Source organism: Rattus norvegicus, chromosome 8, assembly GCF_036323735.1.
Source record: "Rattus norvegicus strain BN/NHsdMcwi chromosome 8, GRCr8, whole genome shotgun sequence".
Taxonomy (NCBI): Eukaryota; Metazoa; Chordata; class Mammalia; order Rodentia; family Muridae; genus Rattus; species Rattus norvegicus.
The window spans coordinates 131,328,997-131,351,324 of NC_086026.1; the positions used below are offsets into that span (position 1 = coordinate 131,328,997).

The 22,328-nt window shown below is 43.1% G+C and overlaps 1 protein-coding gene and 1 non-coding gene across 2 annotated transcripts; both read right to left on the bottom strand.

Moving 5' to 3' along the window:
* Nucleotides 1-2,798: 2,798 nt before the first annotated feature.
* Nucleotides 2,799-21,753, bottom strand: Zfp445 (zinc finger protein 445). The gene is made up of 7 exons (NM_001191802.1): nt 21,689-21,753; nt 16,281-16,845; nt 10,546-10,693; nt 10,160-10,218; nt 9,757-9,883; nt 8,534-8,644; nt 2,799-7,792 (listed from the first exon to the last, which is right to left on the bottom strand). Exons 2-7 carry the CDS (start codon nt 16,701-16,703, stop codon nt 5,727-5,729), a joined length of 2,934 nt encoding a protein of 977 aa, NP_001178731.1. The 5' UTR covers nt 16,704-16,845; nt 21,689-21,753; the 3' UTR covers nt 2,799-5,726.
* Nucleotides 15,002-15,103, bottom strand: LOC120094411 (U6 spliceosomal RNA). The gene has a single exon (XR_005488735.1). It is a non-coding gene; the product is annotated as a U6 spliceosomal RNA (small nuclear RNA).
* Nucleotides 21,754-22,328: the final 575 nt, after the last annotated feature.

Below are 22,328 nucleotides of genomic sequence, written 5' to 3' on the forward strand. Positions count from 1 at the left end.
TAACTTGAAATTAAAGCTATATATTAGCTTAGGTTGTAAAAGATGATTGCCAAGGCAAATAAAACTGGTTGTTAAATTGTTATCTAACTTAAAGGCAGGTTAAACACAACCGGGTGGTGGTAGCCCACGTCTTTAATCACAGCACTGAGGAGACAGGTTAAACAGACTTTGCACACAATAGGAAAGCAGTCTTAAGTGACCTCAGGGTGTATTATTTGTTTGGTCATGAGGTCCAACAGAAGTTCCAGACTCTTAGAATGTAAGAGACATTTTCATAGTATGTCACCACAGCCTTTAATTGGACCTAATGCAACAGCACAATGGAGCATTACAGGGGATTATCTTCCTGCTGAACAGTATTGATTATATACAGGGAGGGAAATTGGACTGCAAATGAAGGACAGTACATGTACCAATTACGTCACAGCTCTTGATAAGCTAGAGGAGGTTCCTCCACCCATTTTGGGAATAGCTTCAAGGCCATCTAAATTTCAAGTCTGAGATGCTGCCTTTATAGTGGTTTGTCTTGGTAAATATTAAAAATAAAAATGCCTGAACCTTTTAACCTGTGCTAGTGCCAGCACCCGCTTAGGGCCACATGGCACTGTGGGTTATTTTTATTTCAGTGGCTCCACGCTGCCCCCAAGTACTCTAAGACTCAGGCAATCCTCGAGCCATAACAGCATGGCACCTTGCCACACTGGTCCCTAGAGTGGGGCCGTATGGAACTAACCATAATTTATCTCTGGTTAGTATCTCTCCCGGTGGCTCTCTACTTGCCATGAACTCTCTGGTTCCAGCTACCCAGTAAAATCAAGATGCAACAAACTATAACCCAGCAATAAGATTTACGTTAACTTCTCAATCCACAACACATGCACACAATAAACTCACAACCAGTTGATAAGGATATGAACTGCCCACCTAGATAAGATAAATTGACCTATAGAGATCCATCCCTTAAAAAAACATACACAACTACCTAGGGCCATTCAAGAACACCCAGATCTGGGTCGTCCTTCTCAGTCTCCATCTTGATTCTCCTCCCCCTGCCCCTTCTCTCCCCCCTTACAAAGCTTTGTCCCCCGCCTTATTTTTTTTACTGTCCAATCATGGCCTTGACCTAACTTGTGCCAGTCCTCACCTGCATATAGACATCAACCTACAATAGTTGGGCTGAGCCAAGGCCTCCTGAGACCATTGCGGTTTCCAGATACTTAAGTTCTTTGCAGCTAGAATTTTCTAGAGTGTAGTTCACCCAGTTGACAAGAGATGCTCTAGGCTGCCAGACTTGATGGAGAAGTCTATTCACTGAAAAGCCTCAACTGTTGGTTTCTGGCAATTTCACTCATTCTCATGGAGGGGGGAGGGGAGAAGGGAGTCTAGGATAACCTATAATATTTAAAAGCTCAACACAAACATCCCCACCAGCACTGAACTGTTTTCAATGTGCAAAAGTGCCTAAATCCTGCCCAGTGCTGACCAAAGTTCAGTCCCTCTGATCTTATGTCAGTCATATCCTTAAAGGGCACTCCTAAATGTTCCCTAGATTTGTCAGTAAAAATTGACAAAATGATGCCATTATGTGAGTATATTGTCTCTGTTCAGCCACTCTTTTTAACCTATTGAGATAAGAATTTGGCTGTTCATTTACGATTGTTTTATTGTTATGTATACAAATATGTACACACCATTGAGCACAGATACCCACAGATTCCAGAATACGGCATTGATATTCCAGAGTTAGATGCAGGTCCTATTAAAGACCTGACCTGGGTACCAGGATCCTAACTCAGGGTCTCTGGATGCTGATTCAAAGGTGGAAGACAACAGTGGGGGAGACTCAGAATACCTTTACGTAATTGTTTTTCAGGCAAAAGGAGACTCACCCAAACAATTCAAGCTTAGTCTCACTGAACTGTTAGCTCCTTCCACAAAGTCATAGGTCTGAAGGCCCTGCAGGGCCTCTCTGGCAGTCTATGGTGGTCACAGAATGAATGAAGGCCCAGGTGTACTAACAAAAATCAGGGTTTACACAGGCTGAACTTCCCTCCTCCACCAGCTTGCCCAGATGTGAGAAAAGGTCTTGGTCAGCATCCAAATCTCAAATATGGGGGCAGACATGATCACAGCTCTCCTGATCCTGGATAGAGACTGCTAGAGCAGTTTCTGCCCCAATAACACCCTGGCATTCTTTTTCTGTCTTTACTTCCAACATATACAGTCAATAGTTCCAAGCTGTTTAAATAACTGATATGGTTTTTGGCTTTTCAATAAATGCTGGCTGACACAATTTTGCCATTTATAGCACCATAAATATTAACTTGGCACATAAATACTCATCTTTTCCCCATTTGCCAGGAAAGTGGGACGGCTAGCAAGCATCACCGTCCCAAGTTCTATGCCATCACTGGAATCATATCTTTTCTAGTTTCACTTTTTTGGGGGGAAGGGGCGTAAGAGGTATTGAAAACAGCTCACGATCTCATAACTTGGAGATAATGCTGAGGAGACACAGAAACCTGTTTTCTTCAAACTGACACATTTCACTGTCACACTGCAGCCGTTTAACAGTCTCTTCACCAACAGCCATTTTGTTACTCCATATTTCCCAGGATAATGCTGAGAATTTAGGAGAAAAGTAAGCCAGATGTAGTGTCACATGCCTTTAACCCCATTATCTGTAGGAAGACAGGAGGATCTCTATGAGTTTGAAGCCAGCCAGGTTGGGGAGAGGAGGCAGCAGCATTGCAAGTGAGTGTCAGAGCTAGGTCTTCTGTATAATAAGTACATAGATATCAGAGGCCATCATTAATTTTTGTTTATTTTGACTTTTAACAGTTGAAAGAAGTCACCATATTATTCTGTTAAATCGTAACTTTATGTTGTATGTGCATCAATGATTAGAAAAACAAGTGAAGAACATTTCCCTTCTGGTATCACAAGCATCTCAAACCCACAGAACATGGAGCAGTATACCTATACCATCCCATTTCATGAGTGTACACGCTTATGTCATGTCTTTGAATCCACAGAAAATTGTGCAAAATATTAACTTGTACATTAGGAATGGTTACATGACAGACACTATTCCAACGTCACACATGCATTTCATCACTGTCCCCACCACCGCCCTATGAGGTTAGAACTCTATCCCACATACAGAATAATGAAACCCAAACCAGTGTAAGTGATATGAGCACTTTAAACGTGCTTAAAATTCATATAAATGGAGTATTATGTACAGCTTCTGCAGCTCAGCGTAATTTTCTGAGTTGGAGGACATAAGTCTTCCACATTTGCTATAATTCTCGTTTTGTGTGTGGTAGGTGCTTGAATAGTATCTTTTTATCCTTTATCCCCAAGTGGCTTTGTGGCCTCTTGCACCCCACATTAGGACTACAGTGTGAACCACCACACTGAGCTTTACGCTCTTTCTGAACTACCAAACACCTCTGCACGGTCTGTTCTGCTAATGGCAAACAGGATTCTGCTGGCCCACTAGCTAAACACTGTTGTCGTGAGTTGACTCACATTTGTCATTCTTCACATTGGTCTAGAACGGGACCCACTGAATAGAACACACAATTTTATAAGTCTTTCCAAGTTGCCTGGCAATCCATCTTTTGTAAAAGGGGGTCTGAACCCCAGTTGTTCCACCCACTTCATACTTAAGCTTTCAAAAGATAACTTCTCTAAGGATTACTAAGAAAGTCCACATGGTTTCTTCTCTGTGGTTTGACATCCTTCAGTAGGGATGTAACTGATCACACTAAGCAGGTTTAAGAGCCCATCTGATATCCATTACTCCATAATGGTCTCAGCCCATCCCTAATCAGTTCCTCAGGCAGTGGAGAAAGGCCATGTTCAAAGAAGTATTTTCCAGGCCAAGTTCAAGTATAAGATTAGACATGGTTGCCACGACAATGAGAAGCGGTCAACCAACACTCTACTACTACTCAAAACCATCAATTACTTGGCTCATACCTAGCAGCTGTGTACTTTTAAGTACAACTTTCAATACTTGACTCAAGGCCTGTTTTATAAAGTATCCCCAATCTGTCTGATCAAGACCCACTTAAAGTTCTACTCCTGACTTGGCAGAACTAGATTCTTTCAGAGAGGCAACTTTAAATACAGATATAGAAATATATGTATATATAAACACACAATCATGCTATTTTGAAAATGTATTTCATATGAGTGCTTTGTATGTATGTCTGTGAGCCATGCACATCCGGTGCACACACAATTCAGAACAGGGCATGGGATTCTCTGGGAATGTAGATGTTTGTGAACAGCACGTGGATGCTAGGAACTGAACCCAGGCAAGAGCAACACAAGTACTAGGAAGACTCATTTTCCCAGATTGGAGAAGCAGCATTTTTTGTTTGATTGTTTTGCAAAATCTGTCAACATAAACACACTAGCATAGATTTTCCAAGTGCTTGGTCAGGCTGCAGTGGCAAGCATTAACTGGAAACCCAGATTACACTAGCAATTAAGCACAGTCCTCAAAAGAGAAGGGAGCAGGAGAGATTAAAGGACAAAGGTTCAGGATAGTCATGACTATGAACAAAGAGGTATACCAGAATCATCCTTATAACTAACGTGTGAACAAGACCTCTGTAAAGCGTGGTCCCAGGACTGACTTCTAGTTCATTCTTCAGACAGCTAAGTTACTCCACCCAAAGACTACTAAAGTCCAGACAAGATCCTACAGACAAGATCCGTCTTGTATTCTTTCCCAATAGAGCGACATGGCTCACCTCCCAATCCAACATAGCTTTTTAGTCAATTAGGGATTTTGTTTGTTAGGTTGGGGGTGGGGTGGGTTTTTGTTTTTTGTTTTTTGTTTTTTGAGATAAGGTTTCTCTATGTAGCCCTGTCTAACTGTCTTGGAATTCCTAGGGATGCCACTGCCTCCCAAAACCTGGTCCCAGTTAGTTTACTGTTAGCAACATGACTTCCAGGACTTGTTTAACAATCCACAGCCTAACCAGATTCCTTGCCATTCTTCTCTGGATTGCTTTGTCCTCAACACATATTATCATCCAGAATACAATCTAACTCATTTATTGACTTATAGATCCAAAAACAGCAGGGCTTTACTCGGTTCTGGTCACTGGCATATGGTAATCCTCTTATATCTCAGCTGAAATGATGGATTAATGTTGCTTGTCTAGATCATGCAATGGAACCCAGCACCCTGTCCATTTCACTCACCTCTGAGATTACTTTAGGACCATAGCTAATAACCAAAAATCTATTATACACTGAGGCCAAAGCTCTTTAGGAGACAGCTGAGAATGTAAGTTCTTGGCCTTAAAGTCAACAGAACAGGCACCAACACAAGCCAACACTAAAGAACTGGGGAACGAAATGGCCCCTTCCCAACAGACACAGCTTACTAGGTTACAGACATGCTTCCCAATCACAAACAGCAAGAATTATCTAAGGAGTCCTGGCTGACAGAGTCCTGGGATAACCTAGGGGCCAGGGCCTCTATCAGACCCCAGAGAACGTTCTGTTCTTTACCAACATCACTTTTCAGCAATAAGACTGAGGAGTCTCTGAATTTTGAAACCATCAAGCTTCCACACCAAGAACATCCCAGCCAGAAAGGCCTGGGCCTTTACAAAGGTTTCCCCAGTGCCTACCACTTAAGTTCTCTAGAGATGTAATCAGGAACTACTCCCCACCCCACTGTCATCAAAGACCCCAGGCTAATCTCTAAAATGGCTTTTCACATGCCTGGTCAAATTGGAAGACCACCCGAAGGTCTTCCCACACACGATGCACTTGAAGGGCCTTTCTTTTGTGTGACATCTCTTGTGGCTAATGAGATGTGAATGCTTCCTGAATGTTTTCCCACAAGTGCTGCATTTGTGGCAGGCTTTCTTAGTGGGCACATTCTGGAATGCGGTGGACATGGAACTCTCATGAGAAGGGTTATCAAGGGGCTTCTTTCCACTTAGTTCTAATTCCTGAATATTTACCCTTACATCCTGACAGTAGGATAAGCCAGGCTTATCTGATTGTAGGCTATATTCAGACTGCAGTGTTCTGTGTTTTCTCTGATCAACAGAATGGGCATGTGTCCCAGCAAAGTCTTTATCATGCCACTGAGATTGAAATGGTTGCTCTGTAGTGTGGATCCTCTGGTGATTAACAAGACGATAGTTTCTATCAAAAGATTTTTCACACAAGTTGCACTTAAAGCGTCTCTCTCCACTGTGTATTCCCTTATGATCTAAAAGGCTTCTTTTACGTGTAAAGGTTTTCCCACATTCTTGACACCAAAAGGGCTTCTCATCAATGAAGATTTTTGACTGTAGATTTGAAGTCTCTTTACTTTCATGATACTTACGCCGCTTGTGCAAAAAGTGTTTTCTCTCATGTCGGTAGAGATTGGACCTCCATCGGAAAGCTTTTTCACACTCCCTGCACTTATAGGGCTTCTCTCTAGTGTGAATTCTCTCGTGAATGAGAAGAAATGAGCGATTATGGAAGGCTCTGCCACAGTATTTACACTGATTAGGCTCCTCTGTATTATGACCACTCTGAGGAATGGCAAATGCTGTATCCTGACTAAAAGGTAGAGAGCCACTTTCAGGTTTTATTTTAATAGCATGTCGCTTTTGCTTCATATGAATAATATAAGAGGACCTAGAGGCAAATGTTTTCCCACACCCACTACACTGGTACAGTTTCTCCCCTGTATGAATCCTCTGGTGCTCAATGAGTGACTTCTTTTGAGTAAAAGTTTTCCCACAACTCTGACACAGAAAAGTTTTCTCTATAGTAGAGATAACCTGAGACTGACTATAATTCTGCTTGAAGTCTTCTTGACATCTCTCTTGATTACGGACCTCTTTGCCATGTAATTTCATATGACGAGTAAAGTTTGACTTCCACCGAAAGGTTTTCCTACATCTGATACAATTATAAGGTTTCTCCTGTGTATGAATCCTTTGGTGTTCAAGAGCATAGGACCTACAGGAGAAGTGTTTCCCACACTGGCTACAGTAAAAGTTTTTCTCCTCATCCTGGTTTATCAAACAATGACTGACATCCAAGCTGCAGGGGAGAGCATTGTTGTACTTCCTGGATTCATGTTTCTGTTTAGTATGGGTTTTCTGGTGCAGACGGTAGGTTGACAAACGCTGGAAAGCTTTCTCACATGAACTGCATTTGTAAGGCTTCACTCCAGTGTGAATTTTCTCATGTCGGATACAGTTTGATCGCCACTTGAAGGCTTTCTCACACACCCTGCATTTAAACAGGCTTCCTTGACTATAATATCTCTGATATTCAAGATGGGAATGGGAGCTCTTCCTTAAGGTCTCCCCACATCTGTCCTTTTCATTCTCTTTCAGTCCAGTATTCTGATATACACCAAACCCCTCAACTGTGTCTCTGAGCCCTTCCCCATATTTATTATTATAATGGTGTGAACTTTTTCTGAAGTTTCTGTCATAGCCATGTTTAAAGGATAGCTTTTTCCTAGAAACACTCACACACTTAACATGTTTTAACTCAAGAATATCACTGTTTCTCAGTATCTCAGATTTTCTTCCTGCCTTTTGACTAATGTCAGTTCCTTTCTTCATCTCTTTCATTTGTACGGAATCCCCACAGGACTTTTGTAACCTACTCTTCTGTTCAAAAGATTCTTTGAGTCCTGTTCCCTTAGAAGCAGGACATCCTGATGGCTTTACACAGGTTTCTGTGTATTTTGAAGGTTCCTGTTTCAAGATGAACTTGCTTGGCTCAATTTGAAGCTTACCTCCTGAGGGAAAACAAGAAACAAAAACACATGTACACACACGCACCCACACAACACAAAAAAGTGTATTTTTCTTCCATATTTGGAACTGGAAAAGGCAACAAGGAAGTATAAATATGATTCTTGGTAGCAAGAATTTTGCCTGACTGTCATTACTTTATACAAAATAGTTAAGGATAAGACAAAGAAAGAGTATCTCAAATAACAGGAAAGGGAGGAGAGAGGGCCAGATACAGCAGGTAGAGGGAGGGACACAGAAATCAAATCTAGCAGGGCAATAAACAGACCTAAAGAAGAATATTAATAGCAATAAAGAAAAATTATGGCACAGAAGCACCACAGAGAAGTCCCCAAAAACCAAGACCTGGAGCTCTAAGTAGGGCCTTGCTGAAAAAAAACTAAATCTCAAGCTCATCACACAAGGAGAACCAAACAAGGAAGAAGAACCAGAACGGGTAGATGAACAATTCAGACTTAGCGCGGCACAGACATGAATTAGAGCTCAGTGGGAAGAGAACAGAGAAGCCCTGTGATGAGCAAGAACTGACACTGAGTCGCCTCGGAATGGTCGAGCCTGGAAAGAAATGGCCTATTATAAGCCAAGCAGGAAGAGCCCCAGGTCCATAGCATCCCTTAGTAACTCCTGGCAAATAATGGAGTAAGTCCCCAGTGAAATATTTAACCATATGAAAGAAAGGAACAAAAGTAAGAGGGGAATGATGTGGTAGGTTCGACCGAGCTCACCTTCAGGGGCAGCATCAGGTTCCCTCTTAAGCTGAACTGTGCAGATATTCATGCCCCACGGCTTCCTTGCTTCCAGCCAGGAGATCAGAGCAGGTTTGGGAGAAGAGCCCACTGCAGAAAAGAAATGGGATGTGAGATAAGACAGGTCACACAGAACCACCTTCTAGGACCTACAGTCCTGGCAGAGAGGAAAAAAGGCCAAAAAGACAAATGCAAGAAGCTAGGAAAGAATGCCTGGCCAGCCATTTGTGACAGCCCTAAGACAGTGATTCTCAACCTTCCTAATGCTGAAACCCTTTACAACGGTTCCTCATGTTGTGCTGACCTCAGCCATAAAAGTATTTTCACTACTACTTCATAACTGTAATTTTGTTCCTGTTATGAATAATGTAAATATTTTTAGAGAAACACATTTGCCAAAGGGGTTGAAACACACATGTTGAGAACTGATGCCCTAAGCACAGATGAGAGGATGAGAAAACTTACAGGAAAAGGGGCTTGAAGAATCCTCCAGAGTGGAACTGGAAAGATACCTTATCAGGTATAGAGCACTGGCTGCTCCTCCAAAGGATGTGGCTCAATTCCCCACATCCACATGGTGGCTAACAATCATCTGTAACTCAAGTTCCAAGGGATCTGAAGCCCTCTTCTGACTTCCATGAGCAATATATGCAAGTGGTGCACAGACACACATGCAATCAAAATACCCTAAAATATCTAACAACAACGATAATATTCCCCAGAGGCGAGAAGCACACAACTACTCAACTGGCTCCGTCATCAGAGTTTGACTAGGAACTCAGTCTTCCCATGACCTCACATGGCAGACATCACCATCTCCATTACTCAAGGACAGTTTAGTCACTGATTAAGTAATAAGCTTGGTGGCTACAGAACCAAAATCTACAACAAGGGCCCTTTCTAATACATTGTAATAAAAAACAAGGGCCAGTGAAGACGGCTCAGGAGGGAAAGGCCCCTGCCACCAATCCTAACTAGAGTTTGGCTCACAGGAGGAAACTCTTCTCGCTAGCTATCCCTGACTGTGTGAGCTATCCTGACTGTATGAACCACCGCATGCGAGCACCTACATGCATACATGGCCATGCACATAAATGAGGATTTTTTTTTAAGATTAAAAAAAGAAAAAAACAAAAAAACAAAAAAAGAAAAAAAAAAGGAAAAAACAAAAGTGAAGGTAACTAGGGATACTAAAGACTTACCCACAGAAACTACATTCCCATAATTCTCCAGGATAACATCCCTATAAAGATTGCGCTGAGCTGAGTTCAAACATCCCCATTCTTCTTGAGAGAAGGTCACCTCCACATCCTGGAAAGTCAAAGTTTCCTGAAAAAAAAAAAAAATTGAAGAACTATGATTTAGAGCTGATTCGCAGCTCTTAGCTACCAAGAAGGTCATGGGCCTGACATAGAGTTAACACTGGATAAATTTGGCAAAGGTAAAAGGCAGCAGAAAGCTCTGGACTCTGACTATGAAGTTATATGGCAACCCAGAATGAAGAGAAGAGAGCTGCACCACCCATAGAACAGCCATGCACGTGACACCAGAAAAGACCCAGAGCCCTAGGGCTCACCTGCAGCTTAATTACCAACGGCTTGTTACCTGGTGTTCTATGCTCTCTTCTATCTGGAAATAGTCAGGCATCGAGACAGCAGGAGAATCTGAAGGAAAAAAGAGTCATGAAGAGTTGTCCAGCTCTGGACACCCAAGAAGCTTACACTCCTCACTTCTAGGGGATTCCAGGACCTACAGGCAAGCAGACTGCTATTCAAGAGGCACGAACATCCTCAGTGTCTGTTGGGGACTAGGAAAGGGAGAGTAGAATGAAGAAACCAACCAGAAATGAATCACAGAAGCATTCAAGAGAACCCAGAACTAGGTGACGAAAGATTCTTGTGAGAGAATAGCTGATAACAAGACAACAGTATAGGAAACACAAGAGGTATGGGGTACGGTATTAAGTTAGTGTCTAGGCAACGAGTGAGTACCACCTCGTCCTATTCCATGTGGAGTCTCCAAGTAGTCTTCTAGAGCAGAGCTCTTCCCCACATGTGACGCAGGGGACCATATCTGTGCAGCTTGCAGAGGTCCAGTGCCTATCCAATGCACATCTGGGTTCTGAGTAAGGCATGAGTCCTGGCAAGAAGAAAATGTCATGAGAACATTCCTATAGGAATCAGAAAGCAAACTCAGAGAATACTCCCATGGGCCAATCTGTAAAGGCTTAGACCACCAGGCCCTTTAATCACTTCCTGGCAGAAGGGACCCAGAGAAAAAGGTGATAGAGAAACTTTTCGCCCCTTGGCCTCCCTACACCTGGAAAGAGTCCAACAGGGTCCCACTTAACATAAGGACGCACTGGGCAAGTCAACAATAGCAATCCTCACATGCACAATGAAATCTCTCTACCACCCAATACTTGACTTTAGGCCTAAAGATGAGAAAAGGAGTAAAATGAGCACTGGTTCACAGCAGAGACCCAGACACAGATACTGAAATGTCCAGTGACCTCAGAGAACCTCACAAAATAGTATCACTACTCGAGAGACAATATTAATTTTAAGGGTCAACCAGGAATCAAACCACAAAGAAAACCTCTCCTCCTATCCCCAATGAAGCAGAGAACAGGAAGGAAGGCTTTGCCAATTGAACTTCAAACAGCTCTGTCTCTGAGACAGGGCTTCCTTAATGTAGAAAAGAGTGCAGAAGGCTTTGGTTAATGCACTTAAAGGAGTCTTCCTGGCACAGTGGCTGACACTATTTCTAAACTGATGTGAATAAGCCTTAGGCTGAGGCCACTGAACATATGACAGCGACCAAAAACATACATCTAGACCTAACCATCTACATCTAGTCATAACCAAGCTATACTTCTATGCTCAACCTTATGTCATTTCATAAATTACTATCACATCCCTGTATACATCTGTTTTGTTAAAAATGACAAATGTACTTTTAGATTTTTAAAAAGGTACATTTTAAAATAAGCATTACTTATGTTGATTTATTACCATTTAACACTGATAGACTATGATCAAATGTTAATCTAATTTTTGTAATAAATTTGAGGGATAAACTCAGAATTATTAGTAATTTTCAATGCATGAATTGTGCATATAGGCTCATGTTTTTATATAAATGAAATTTTGAAAACTAAGAAAAAAAATGAATGCTTTTTGAAAGAACTCAAAGGGGGCCAAATGTGTTGGCACAAACATTTAATCCTAGCACTCAGGAGACAGATAGGTCTTTGTTGGTTCACTGACAGGGCTATATAAGGAGACCCCATTTCAAAACAAAATGAAAACCAAAAGACAAAGGACCAGAAGGCAGGAAGTAGCATAGCACCACTTTACTGACAGTTGTGCTTCTCTATACTAGGAGTTAGGACCAGGCACATGATAAAACATTCAAATAGTTACTGAACAAATCCCCATAATTATATCGTTCTTGCATTTCTTTATCAATAAACTGACATCCTAAAAGGGTGACTATGGTGACTTCATTTTGTGACCTCAGATAAAATTTGTCTTTCTGAGCAAAGTGCCAGTAACTAAAAACAAACAATTCCAGGATGACTCACAGGGAGTAGCACTGTTTGAAAGGATTAGGAGGTCTGGCCTTTGTGGAAGAAGGTGTTTATAGGGGTGGGCTTTGAGGTTTCAAAAGCCCACATCAGGTTCATTTTCTCTCTGCCTGTGGGTAAGGATGTACCTTTCACCTAATGCTCCAGCATCTACCAGCAGGCTACCATGTTCCCCAGTGTTGGTTTGTACATGCTAGGCCCAGGGAGCAGCACTGCTAGAAGATATGGCCTTGTTGGAATAGGTGTGGCTTTGTTCAGTAGGTATGTCACTGTGGGTGTGGGCTTTAAGACCCTCATCCTAGCTCTTGGAAGCCAGTACTGTGCTGGCAGCCTTCAGCTCCTCCTGCACCATGCCTGTCTGGGTGCTGCCATGTTCCCACCTTGATAATGGACTGAATCTATGAACCTGTAAGTCAGCCCCAATTAAGTATTCTTCTTTATAAGACTTGCCTTGGTCATGGTGTCTGTAAACAGCAGTAAAACCTAAGATAGAAGTTGGTATTGGGGACCAGGGGTATTGCTGTGATAGGCCTGACCATGCTTTTGTTTGGAAGAATGTGGATTTGGGGACTTTGGATTGAAAAGCAGTGGAATGCTTTAAACGGAGCTTAACCGGCTATCTTAGTAAGAATATGAAAGACTTTGTTGCTGAGATTGATTTGAACTGTGCAGACATGGCCCAAGAGGGTTCAGTGGAGAAGAATTTCAGTATGTGGCTTAGAAACTGTTTTTGTGGTATTTTGCTAAAGAATGTGGCTGCTTTTTGCTCTTCTCTGAAGTGTCTACCTAAGTCTAAGGTAGAGATTTATGTTAATTGCATTGACAAAGGCCATCTCAAAAAGGTCAGCATAGACTTTGTTCTCTGCTTAAGTCTTATGAAGAGCATTTTGAACAAGTATAGCAAGCTGAGAAAGGAAAAATATAAAATACATGGCTTGCGTATTAAAGGGGCACCAGGAAGTGAAATAGAGCTGAATCCTGTGTTCTAGGAGATAACAGGCTAAGGGATGTTGGGGCAAGATCCTACCCAGCTAAATTTAAACCCAAGCATGGTGGTATACACCTTTAATCCCAGGAGATAAAGCCAAGCAGATCTCCTGGAACATGGCCAGCCTGGGACAGAGTAAGTTCTAGGTAAAGAAAAGCTTAAATCCAGGTGTGGTGGTACACACCTTTAATCCCAGGAGACAGGCATGCAGATCTCTGAATTCAAGATCAATGGTCAATTTACAGAGCAAGATCCAGGCCAGCCAAGCTTAGGCAGTGAAGGAGTAGGAAAAGAGGAAGCTGGTGATGTAATAGAACAAGGGAACCATATTCTAGCTCCTACAAGCAGCAGAACTCAGGAGAGTCCAGAATTAAAGGGACGACTGGGACAACTGATGCTGGTTAGCTGGAGCTAAGAAATTAGCAATGATTAAGAAGAGACCAGCATCACTGAGGTGAAATCTTCTGGGAAATGTTTTCTGGGAGCACAAGGAAGCTGTGTGTAGGTTGATGTCATTATGCAGGTAAAGGCAGGTACAGGATAGAACGAGACCTGTCATTGGATGAGAAGGAAGGATGGGCGGGAGAAAGTTTTAGAGGAGGAGACTGGAGCAAGAGGGGAGCAGCTGAGAACATGAAGACGGACATGAAGACTTCTCTCTGCACATTTACAGGTTGTCATGACTAGTCCTAAGGGATGGGTGTGCACAGGGCTTTGTGTCTAGATGAGCAAACTATATCTTATATAGGTGGGTGATTTATATCCTTATCAATTGGTTGTAAGTTAATTGTGTGGATGTATTGTACATTGAGCAATTAACACATAAATCTGGTTGCTGGGTTCCAGTTTGCTGAGCAATGATTTCACTGGGTATTTGGGAGTGTGAACAGTCCGTGACAAGAAGCCGTACTAGGCTATCGAATGCTTGGGGCTAGCATGGCATGGGGCCACGATAGCACGGCCCGCAGAACACAAAGGGGACTGTGAAAGTGGTAACAGAGAAACAGGTAGAGGTCCTAGAGTGCACGGATCATGTGCCAAGTGGGAACTCCTTTTTTAATTTTACCACAACAGCTATGTCCCAGTGATAGCCAACATTACACCTCATGCTGCAGCTGGACTTGGTAACGTGCAAGAGTCAATCAGGTGCTACTGGTTTTGAAGGTATGAAGGGATCATGAAGAGAAGCTAAGGCTTGGCACTGTGAGAGGCCATGGAAGGCCACTGGTGAAGGTGCAGCCTCAGATGTAGTTGATGTCCCAGGACTGAAGGGGTCGTGCAAAGGAGTTGAGGCTTGGCACCATGAAGAGAGCCTACGAAAGGCTAATACTAAAGCCTTGTTATAGCAGAAGACCCCAGAATATTGGAGATGCCAGTACCATGGGATGGGATGACCACCAAGAACAGCGTAAGCAGAGGAGTGGGTCAACCTGAGCTTTGAATACTACAAAGGGCAGAGCTGGAGGAGTGATACAAACCCTTTGGAGAAATTCAGAAGACAGTGTGTGGATCCCAGACATTGGAACAAGAAACTGTGAAGTTGAAATTGCCTGGAGACCCCAAGATGTTCAAGATGCCAGTGCTGTAAGATCTGCTGAGGAAAGCTGCTAACAGGGAGGGGAACCAGCCCAGGAGAAAGAAGTTTGTTGCAGTCAACAAAAATAAAAAAGGAGCTGGGGATCTGAAGACCGCTTTGACATCAGACATGGAGATGCAGAGTTTGGAGTTTGCCCAGCTGGTTTCCTGTCGTGCTTTGGAGATTACAGTTAAGTGATTGGATGAAATCTTAGAAGAGATTTGAACTTTGGACTTTAAACATTGTTGAGACTGCTGTAGACTATGAGGGCTTTGGAAGTTGAACTAAATGTATTTTTTTTTAGAACGCTTCACGAATTTGCATGTCATCCTTGCGCAGGGGCCGTGCTAATCTTCTCTGTAATGTATTTTTTATTGTGCTATGTTCAGGTATGGCCCCCATAGACTCACATGTTTAATCAAGCCTATGGAGGCCAGGGAGTGGAATGTTACAGTTTATATATGCTCAGCCCAGGGAGTGGCACTATTAGAGGGTGTGGCCTTGTTGGAGTAGGTGTGTCACTGTGGGTCTCGGCTTTAAGACCCTCATCCTAGCTGCCTGGAAGCCAGTCTTCTGCTAGCAGCCTTCAGAGGAAGATGTAGAACTCTCAGCTCCTCCTGCACCAGACCTGCCTGGATGCTGCCATGCTCCTGCCTTGATGATAATGGACTGAACCTCTGAAAGTATAAACAAGCCCCAGTTAGATACTTTCCTTTATAAAAGCTGCCATGGTCATGGAGTCTCTTCATAGCACTAGAATAGTGACAACACAGGATCGTTGCAAAAATTAGCCTGACTTCCTCATTTTTACTAGTTGGGTATTTTGGCTTTCATAACTGTCTTAGTTTGCAGCTGCAAAAAGGAAACCTTGGGAATTTTCCAGCCAGGATGTGGTTTTCTTGCTTAAATATAAACCCCAGGAAAGGATCAGGAGTACACTTAGGGGTCCCAAATACCCATAGATAGTCACTAGCCAGCTAAAATAAAGGCTTTCAATTGGCTCACAGACTGTATCTGGGTAGTCTTCCCTGGTGGGAGCCCCACAAAAATATGTGTAAGAATAGTAAGGCTAATGGACAAAGCTTAAAGTTGAGGCCTTCCAACCTTGCAGCCCAGAGGATGGCCCCAACCCTTGTGCCCATTCCCACTCCTATATCCTCAAAAGCATTCAGAAAAGGAAACATGGCTCATGCAGACTTCTTTTGTGTTTTTCATTCAGATATCAAGATTCCTGACTCCTTTCAGTTCCCTTCAGCCCCTATCACTCTACAAGGCTATGGTCAGTATCAGGCAAATTCAGATCTTATGTGGAGATGGACCTTCTATGACATAAACACATATCCAAAAACTAATTCTATGATGTATCAATACCTGCCGATCCTATTTTGATGTGGTCTTCATCTGCAAAATACAAGGAGCACCTTGCTAAAGGATCCATGATCAGTCCAGTTCTCAGACGCTCAGGTATCAAAAGGATTAACAAGGGGAGGCTCTCTACGTTTCTCAAGCTTACAGATCATGAGGACCATCTCACTCACAAAAAGGGCAGGCAGAACTTACTGTGCACACCTACCTTCAGCGATGTCCCATCAAGATCCCTCTGCAGCTCTTCCAGCAGAGCCACAACTTCTGCACCACTCTCAGGGCAATGGAGTTGTACCCATGTCCGGAGCTCTCCAGGCAGGATGCTCAGAAATTGCTCCAACACCAACAACTCTAACATCTGTGCTTTGGAAAGAACATCAGGCCTCATCCACCAGCGGCAGAGCTCCTGGAGCCGACTCAGAGTTTCTAAGGGCCCAGACGATTCGTGGTAGCGAAGCTGTCGGAAGAGCTGACGGAACAGCTCCTGGCCAGGGCGGTTAAGTGTCTGCGGCCTGGCAGTCTCCACTGAAATACAGCCATCCTCCTCTTCTTCCTTCTTTACCATATGAAGGCGGCCGTGTTCCCTTGACATCTGCACTGAGCGGGCAGCATAGCACCTGCCTGGAGGCATCCCTCCTATCCAGAGTCACCCAGACGAACACAAAACAAATCTGTTGCTGTCACCTAGTCACTTCTGTATCCTTGCTAGTATCTTCACAACACTGCAGTGTGTGGTGTTATTTGGTAGGTCATCAGAAGTCACTGGTAAGAGACTGAAATAACCAACACTGATGTTCAGAAGAGAAGAGACAAGAAAATGATGTCCCCACACATGATGGAGCTTAGTCCTAGAACAGAGAAGAAAATGGTGCCTGCACATGATGGAGCTAGGTTCTCAAGATGGGGATCACTTTTTTGTGTGAGAAGACACATGGGCTTGAGCACCTGTGGACTGAGACCTAGGGTGGTAAGCTAATAAAGTATCCATGAATACAGTTAAGTCATTTAAAGGGCTAGAAAACACAAGGGGCTGATAAAAAGGTCAAACCACACGCAGTCGCATATTGGGAGACATGGCATAAAAAAGCTTACCAAGTTGATATTTAGTTTATTTCCTATCAGAATCTCAGGAAGATGGAAGGGAAGGTGGGAAAGCAATTTAGTGGTAGAACAATTGCCTAGCACACACAAGTCCCTGGAATTGATCCTCAGAACAAGAAAAGATGCTTGGCAAGAGGAGAGCTATGTATGATGATAATACAGTCTGTATTGAAAGGCAAATGGGGATTAGCTAAAAGTTACTTTGAAAACTAAAGTAGAAGAAATAGGTGTATGTGAATTTGTTAAATTTTTATTTTGTGTGTCTGAGTGCTTTGTGTCATAGCATGCATGCTGAGGTGGTCAGAAGTCAACTTACAGGAGTCATTCATTGGGTTTCAAGGACCGAGCTCAGGTGCCTTTACACACTTAACCTTACTTGATTTCAAGACTTAAGGCCACACAGATAGCTTGAAAAATCAAGCCAATGTAGTATTGGTGGAGAACAAGCACACAGATTAAGGAAAAGCATATGTGGAAGCAGAATCTGTAGAGACTGGATGAGAAAACAGGAGTTTTGTTGTTCCAACGCGTTGGGGGCCACCCCACTTCAAGAAGGAGACAACCCTGAGTAGACTCTAACATAACAGGGAGTTATATACCTTTGATAAGGGCAGATTTTAAACAATAAAGGCAGAATTCAAACAACAGTACCTGGGTGGGCTACTATTGGTGGAGCAAAGCTACTAGGAGCTAAGCCCACTTATACACCCTCTGTTTCAGGAATGTTTCAGGCCCACTTATACACCCTCTGTTTTTGGGAAACCTAGCCAGTTATCTGTTCTTATCAGTACACCTACAACTTGCTGTTTCATGAACCATGAACCGAAAGAACAATGGGAGGGTGGTGATGGTGATGAACTGGCCTTGGGCCCTGTACGATCTTCCTGCTTGCTTGTCTTTATAAGCCACTGCCATGAAATAAAGTTTGAGAGCTTGATCAGACAACAACTTGCTCTCCTCCTTTGCACCTCCTGTCCCCCATTCTTTCACCCCCTCCTCAGGTCTCCACTGAGCACCCCCACCCCGAAGGTAGGGGCTCCCGGCACAGCAGTGACCTTCAAACTGACTGGCGGTCGGTGTGGGTCGTTTGGAAGTCATGGGTGGCTTTGTCTGATAGTTGGCTTGAAGTTGTTCCAGGAAATAAGCTGGCTCTATTCTTGCTGAAAGAGAGGGGGTCTTAGTGCTAGGAGGTTTGTGGTAGAATGATATCACTGGCCTTAGATTGACCCCAACTCTGGCTCTTTCAAGAGGTAGAGCTTTCTGCTTTAGTTACATGATGAAATTTTTAAAATATTGAAAGTTATGTAGCAATTAAGCAGAACTATAGGGACTGTAGAAATGTTTCGGTGGTTAAAAGCACTTGCTATGCAATTATGAGGACTGGAGTTCTGATTCCAGCACCTACATAAGAGGCCAAGTGTCTGTTACACTCCAGCTCTAAGGAATCACTGTTCTTCTGGACTCTGTATGTACATATAAACATACGTAACTACACATACATGTTTGCATACACTCACTCAGACAAAAATAAATCTAGAACTTGGTTTCTAAATACCATTCTCCAATAAAAGAATCAGGGTTCTATGGAGAAAATACAGGTGTTTTGCAATATCAGAAAATCAGTGAAAGGAAAAAATTATATACTTAAGCAGGAGCAGGTAGCTCAACAGGTAAAAGCACTTACCTCACCAGAAGCCTGAGTTCCATCCCTAGAACCCAGATAAAAGTGGAAAGAACTGACTCCATTCCCACATTAGTACATTGTGTGTGCAGACACAGTGAGAAATAGTAAATTAAATTTTAAAACAATAAAAAAAAAGAATTAAGCAAGCCAGGCATGGTGATAATGCTGTTATATCCAAGCACTTGGAGAGTGGAGGCAGAAAGATAAGAAGTTCACACTGACATAGACTAATTAGATTTTAAGAAGGTTGGACAGTCAAGTCAGCTAGTGACATCACTTTAATCCCATCATTTAGGAGACAGAGGAGGGCAAACTTTTGTGACTTGAAGGTAAAGCAAGTTCTAGCCATGGCTATGTGAGACTCTGTATCAAAAACATACAACAAAGAGAAGAAATCTTCCTCACAAGACCTCCCAATAAAAATGTACAACACCAAGCTCATTGATACAGGCAGGATGCTAATCAGGAAGAGAACGTTAAGGAGAAACAGAATACTTGAATGCAGAACTCAAAATTCTTTCCTCACCCCAAAACAGTACAAATTACAAAAACAGGTTTTAAAGTGGTGAAATTTCACAAGTGCCAATAACAAGAACGCATCAACCTTATCTAAGCACAAGATAAACATTAGCTAAAAGGACATTCTAAAATTCCAAATAACAAAATACTTCAAAAAAGAACTTGGGGACTGGAGAGGTGGATTGTTGATTTAAGAGCACTGGCCAGTGCTTTCAGAGGAGCCTAGCTGACCCTAGTTCAATCCCCTGTGCCCACCTGTAAGCTTATAACAATTCTTTAACCCCAGTCTTATCTTGACACTCTCTTCTGGCTTCCACAGGCATCAGATACACACATGATGTACAGACACTCACATGTACAGACAGATGAAACATTTACACACTAAAATAATTTTGTTTAAGTTTTTGTCAGTGTTGTAAGTATGGTTATGCTTGGTAGTGACCAGTACAACAAGGGGAAATAAGAACATAAAGGCCTACAGAATGGCCACGGAGTAAAGTTATCTAGTGACAAGACTGTGGTTCAGCTGACCCTGAGTTCAATGGCCAGAGCCAGCACAGCAAGAGAGAACCCACAAGTCTTCTGATCCCCACAAGTACACTGCCACACACATACACTCACACAAAAATAAGTTGTAGGGCCAGGTGTGGTGGCACCCACCTTTAATCCAGCACTCAGGAAGTAGAAATAGGTGGATTTCTAAGAGTTCTATGCCAGTCTAGCCCACAAGTATGATGTATGAGTGGCCGGTTAGGGCTAAAGCTTGCATTGTACCAGGGGCAGAACCCATGACAGAAGTTTCAAAGTTTCAATAACATGGGTTTCCAAAGCTTAGTTAATTAGAATAATCAGTGGACATCCTGGAGCTGTTTATGTCTGGTCAAGAATGAAGCTCTGGGGGTTGGGGATTTAGCTCAGTGGTATAGCGCTTGCCTAGGAAGCGCAAGGCCCTGGGTTCGGTCCCCAGCTGCGGAAAAAAAGAACCAAAAAAAAAAAAAAAAAAAAAAGAATGAAGCTCTGGCCTTTGGTCACGGCAACCATCATCCAGTTAACTCAACAAATTGACGAACACAAGGGAAAGAGGAGAGGCACTCCGTATATATTCTCTAGGAAACATGAAGTTGTTCCTTTGGCCACATACATGCGAATCTACAAGAAGGGTGATATTGTAGACGTCAAGGGAATGGCAACTGTTCATTACCACAGCAAAACCGGAAGAGTCTACAATGTCACCCAGCATGCCATGGGCATCACTGCAAACAAGCAAGATAAGGGCAAGATCCTGGCCAAGTGGATCAATGTGCTGATTGAGCACATCAAGCACTTGGAGGAGCAGAGACGGCTTCCTGAAGCGGCTGAAGGAGAACGATCCAAAGAGAAGGGCACCTGGGTTTGGCTAAAGTGCCAGCCGGCGCCGCCGCTGAGAAGCACACTTTATGACAACTATGGGAAAAGAGCCTGAGCTGCTGGAGCCCATTCCATACCGATTCATGAGCTAATGTGCAAAAATGAAGTAAAGTGTTTTCCTTAGACTGAAGTGTGTTGTCTTCTCCCTGAAAGAAAATGTTAAAGCAAAAAAAGGAAAAAGAACGAAGCTCTGCTGGGCTGGGAATTGGAAAAGGAAGCTCACGAAATGGGAGTCACCTAAAGCTAAATGGGGTTCCCCCATCGGTTCATTTGCTTCTTTTTAACATTTTACTGTCAAGCAATTCGGACATCACCAAATACTTCCTGGATACCAGAAGCCACACCCCCCAAAAAATTTTTTTTGAGGTTGGGACGGTGAGTGATTTTCAGCTTTCAAGTGCGTTATCAAGGCTCAATTTCAAACGCGCCCTTTCAGCTTATAAAACATTTCTATCTTTATTACTTTAAAATTTGAGAGAAGGGCTCATTAAGCTGCCCATGTTCCCGGTCTTTCTGCCTCAGCTTCCTTAGTAGCGGGGTTCACAGGCCGAAGCCACCACACCAGGCTGTTCCAAGCTTGGTTGTTTTTTTTTTGTTTTGTTTTGTTTTGTTTTTTATATTTTTCACATCTCAAACATTTTACATCACAACCGTAGGGCTTTTTTTTTTTTAAAAGACTATAGCATAATTAACCCACACAGTTAAACGTGGACCGACGTATGGAGTTTCTGTCTAGAAGTTAGAATGCCAAAGAGTCATAATGGCGGACACCGGACTGCAGGGCGGCACCGTTCCAACCATCGCTGTTCCCTGGAGAACCCCCCTGGACTACGACGCCACTGGGGACTGGTCACTGCAACTGTGCCCCGCCACCCGCTCCAGCACCCGTCCTCCCAGTCACTCACCTACTCTCAGCGGAGAACTCCGCGCTCCTCCTGATGACTGTTAGCTCGCTGGGCCCACTTCCTCCGCGGGCCTCTCTAGGAGAGCGGAAGTACACTTCTGCTGTTCGTCTAGGAAACCCGGAGGAATGCCATCTCGGCTGCTCTCTACCCAAACTCCTCCCAGGTGTTAAACCTCCAAGGTCTTAGCCTAGGTGTGTGACCCCACAGAACACAACTTGACGACAGATCCATTCGATGCAATGGCAAGAGGTTTATAGATCCGAGCTGCTCAGCCTCGCAGGGAGAGTCAACCATGAACTCAAAAAGCGCATATCTTTTATAACATCCTTGTAAGTGGGGGAATGAACTACTATATTATGATTGGTAGAAAAGCAGCAGTATATATATTTTTAAACTCATTGGTTAAAGGTCGGGAGGGGGGCAATTTTGTCAGGGAGGTTGTTGACAAGTTGCGGTTCTTCACGGAATTCAGAACAGGCAGGGGCAGGGCAGTTATTCCAAAAACAGTTATTGTTTTGTCTTAACTTAACTTGGTAAGAATAGCCTGGTCATCCTGACCACTAAAACTTTGTTTTTTTACATTTTTCAGTACCTTGTTTCTACATTCTCAAAAACTTTGTTTCCACACTTTGAGACACCC

What these genes read in the sequence shown, in the direction of transcription:
- Zfp445 (NM_001191802.1), bottom strand. Translation starts at nt 16,703, where the DNA reads ATGCCTCCAGGCAGGTGCTATGCTGCCCGCTCAGTGCAGATGTCAAGG. An exon ending in AAGAGAGCATAGAACACCAG is followed by an intron (nt 9,884 to 10,159) that starts GTAACAAGCCGT and finishes TTTTTTTTTCAG; the next exon opens with GAAACTTTGACTTTCCAGGA. An exon ending in ACCTGATGCTGCCCCTGAAG is followed by an intron (nt 7,793 to 8,533) that starts GTGAGCTCGGTC and finishes GTTTTCCCTCAG; the next exon opens with GAGGTAAGCTTCAAATTGAG.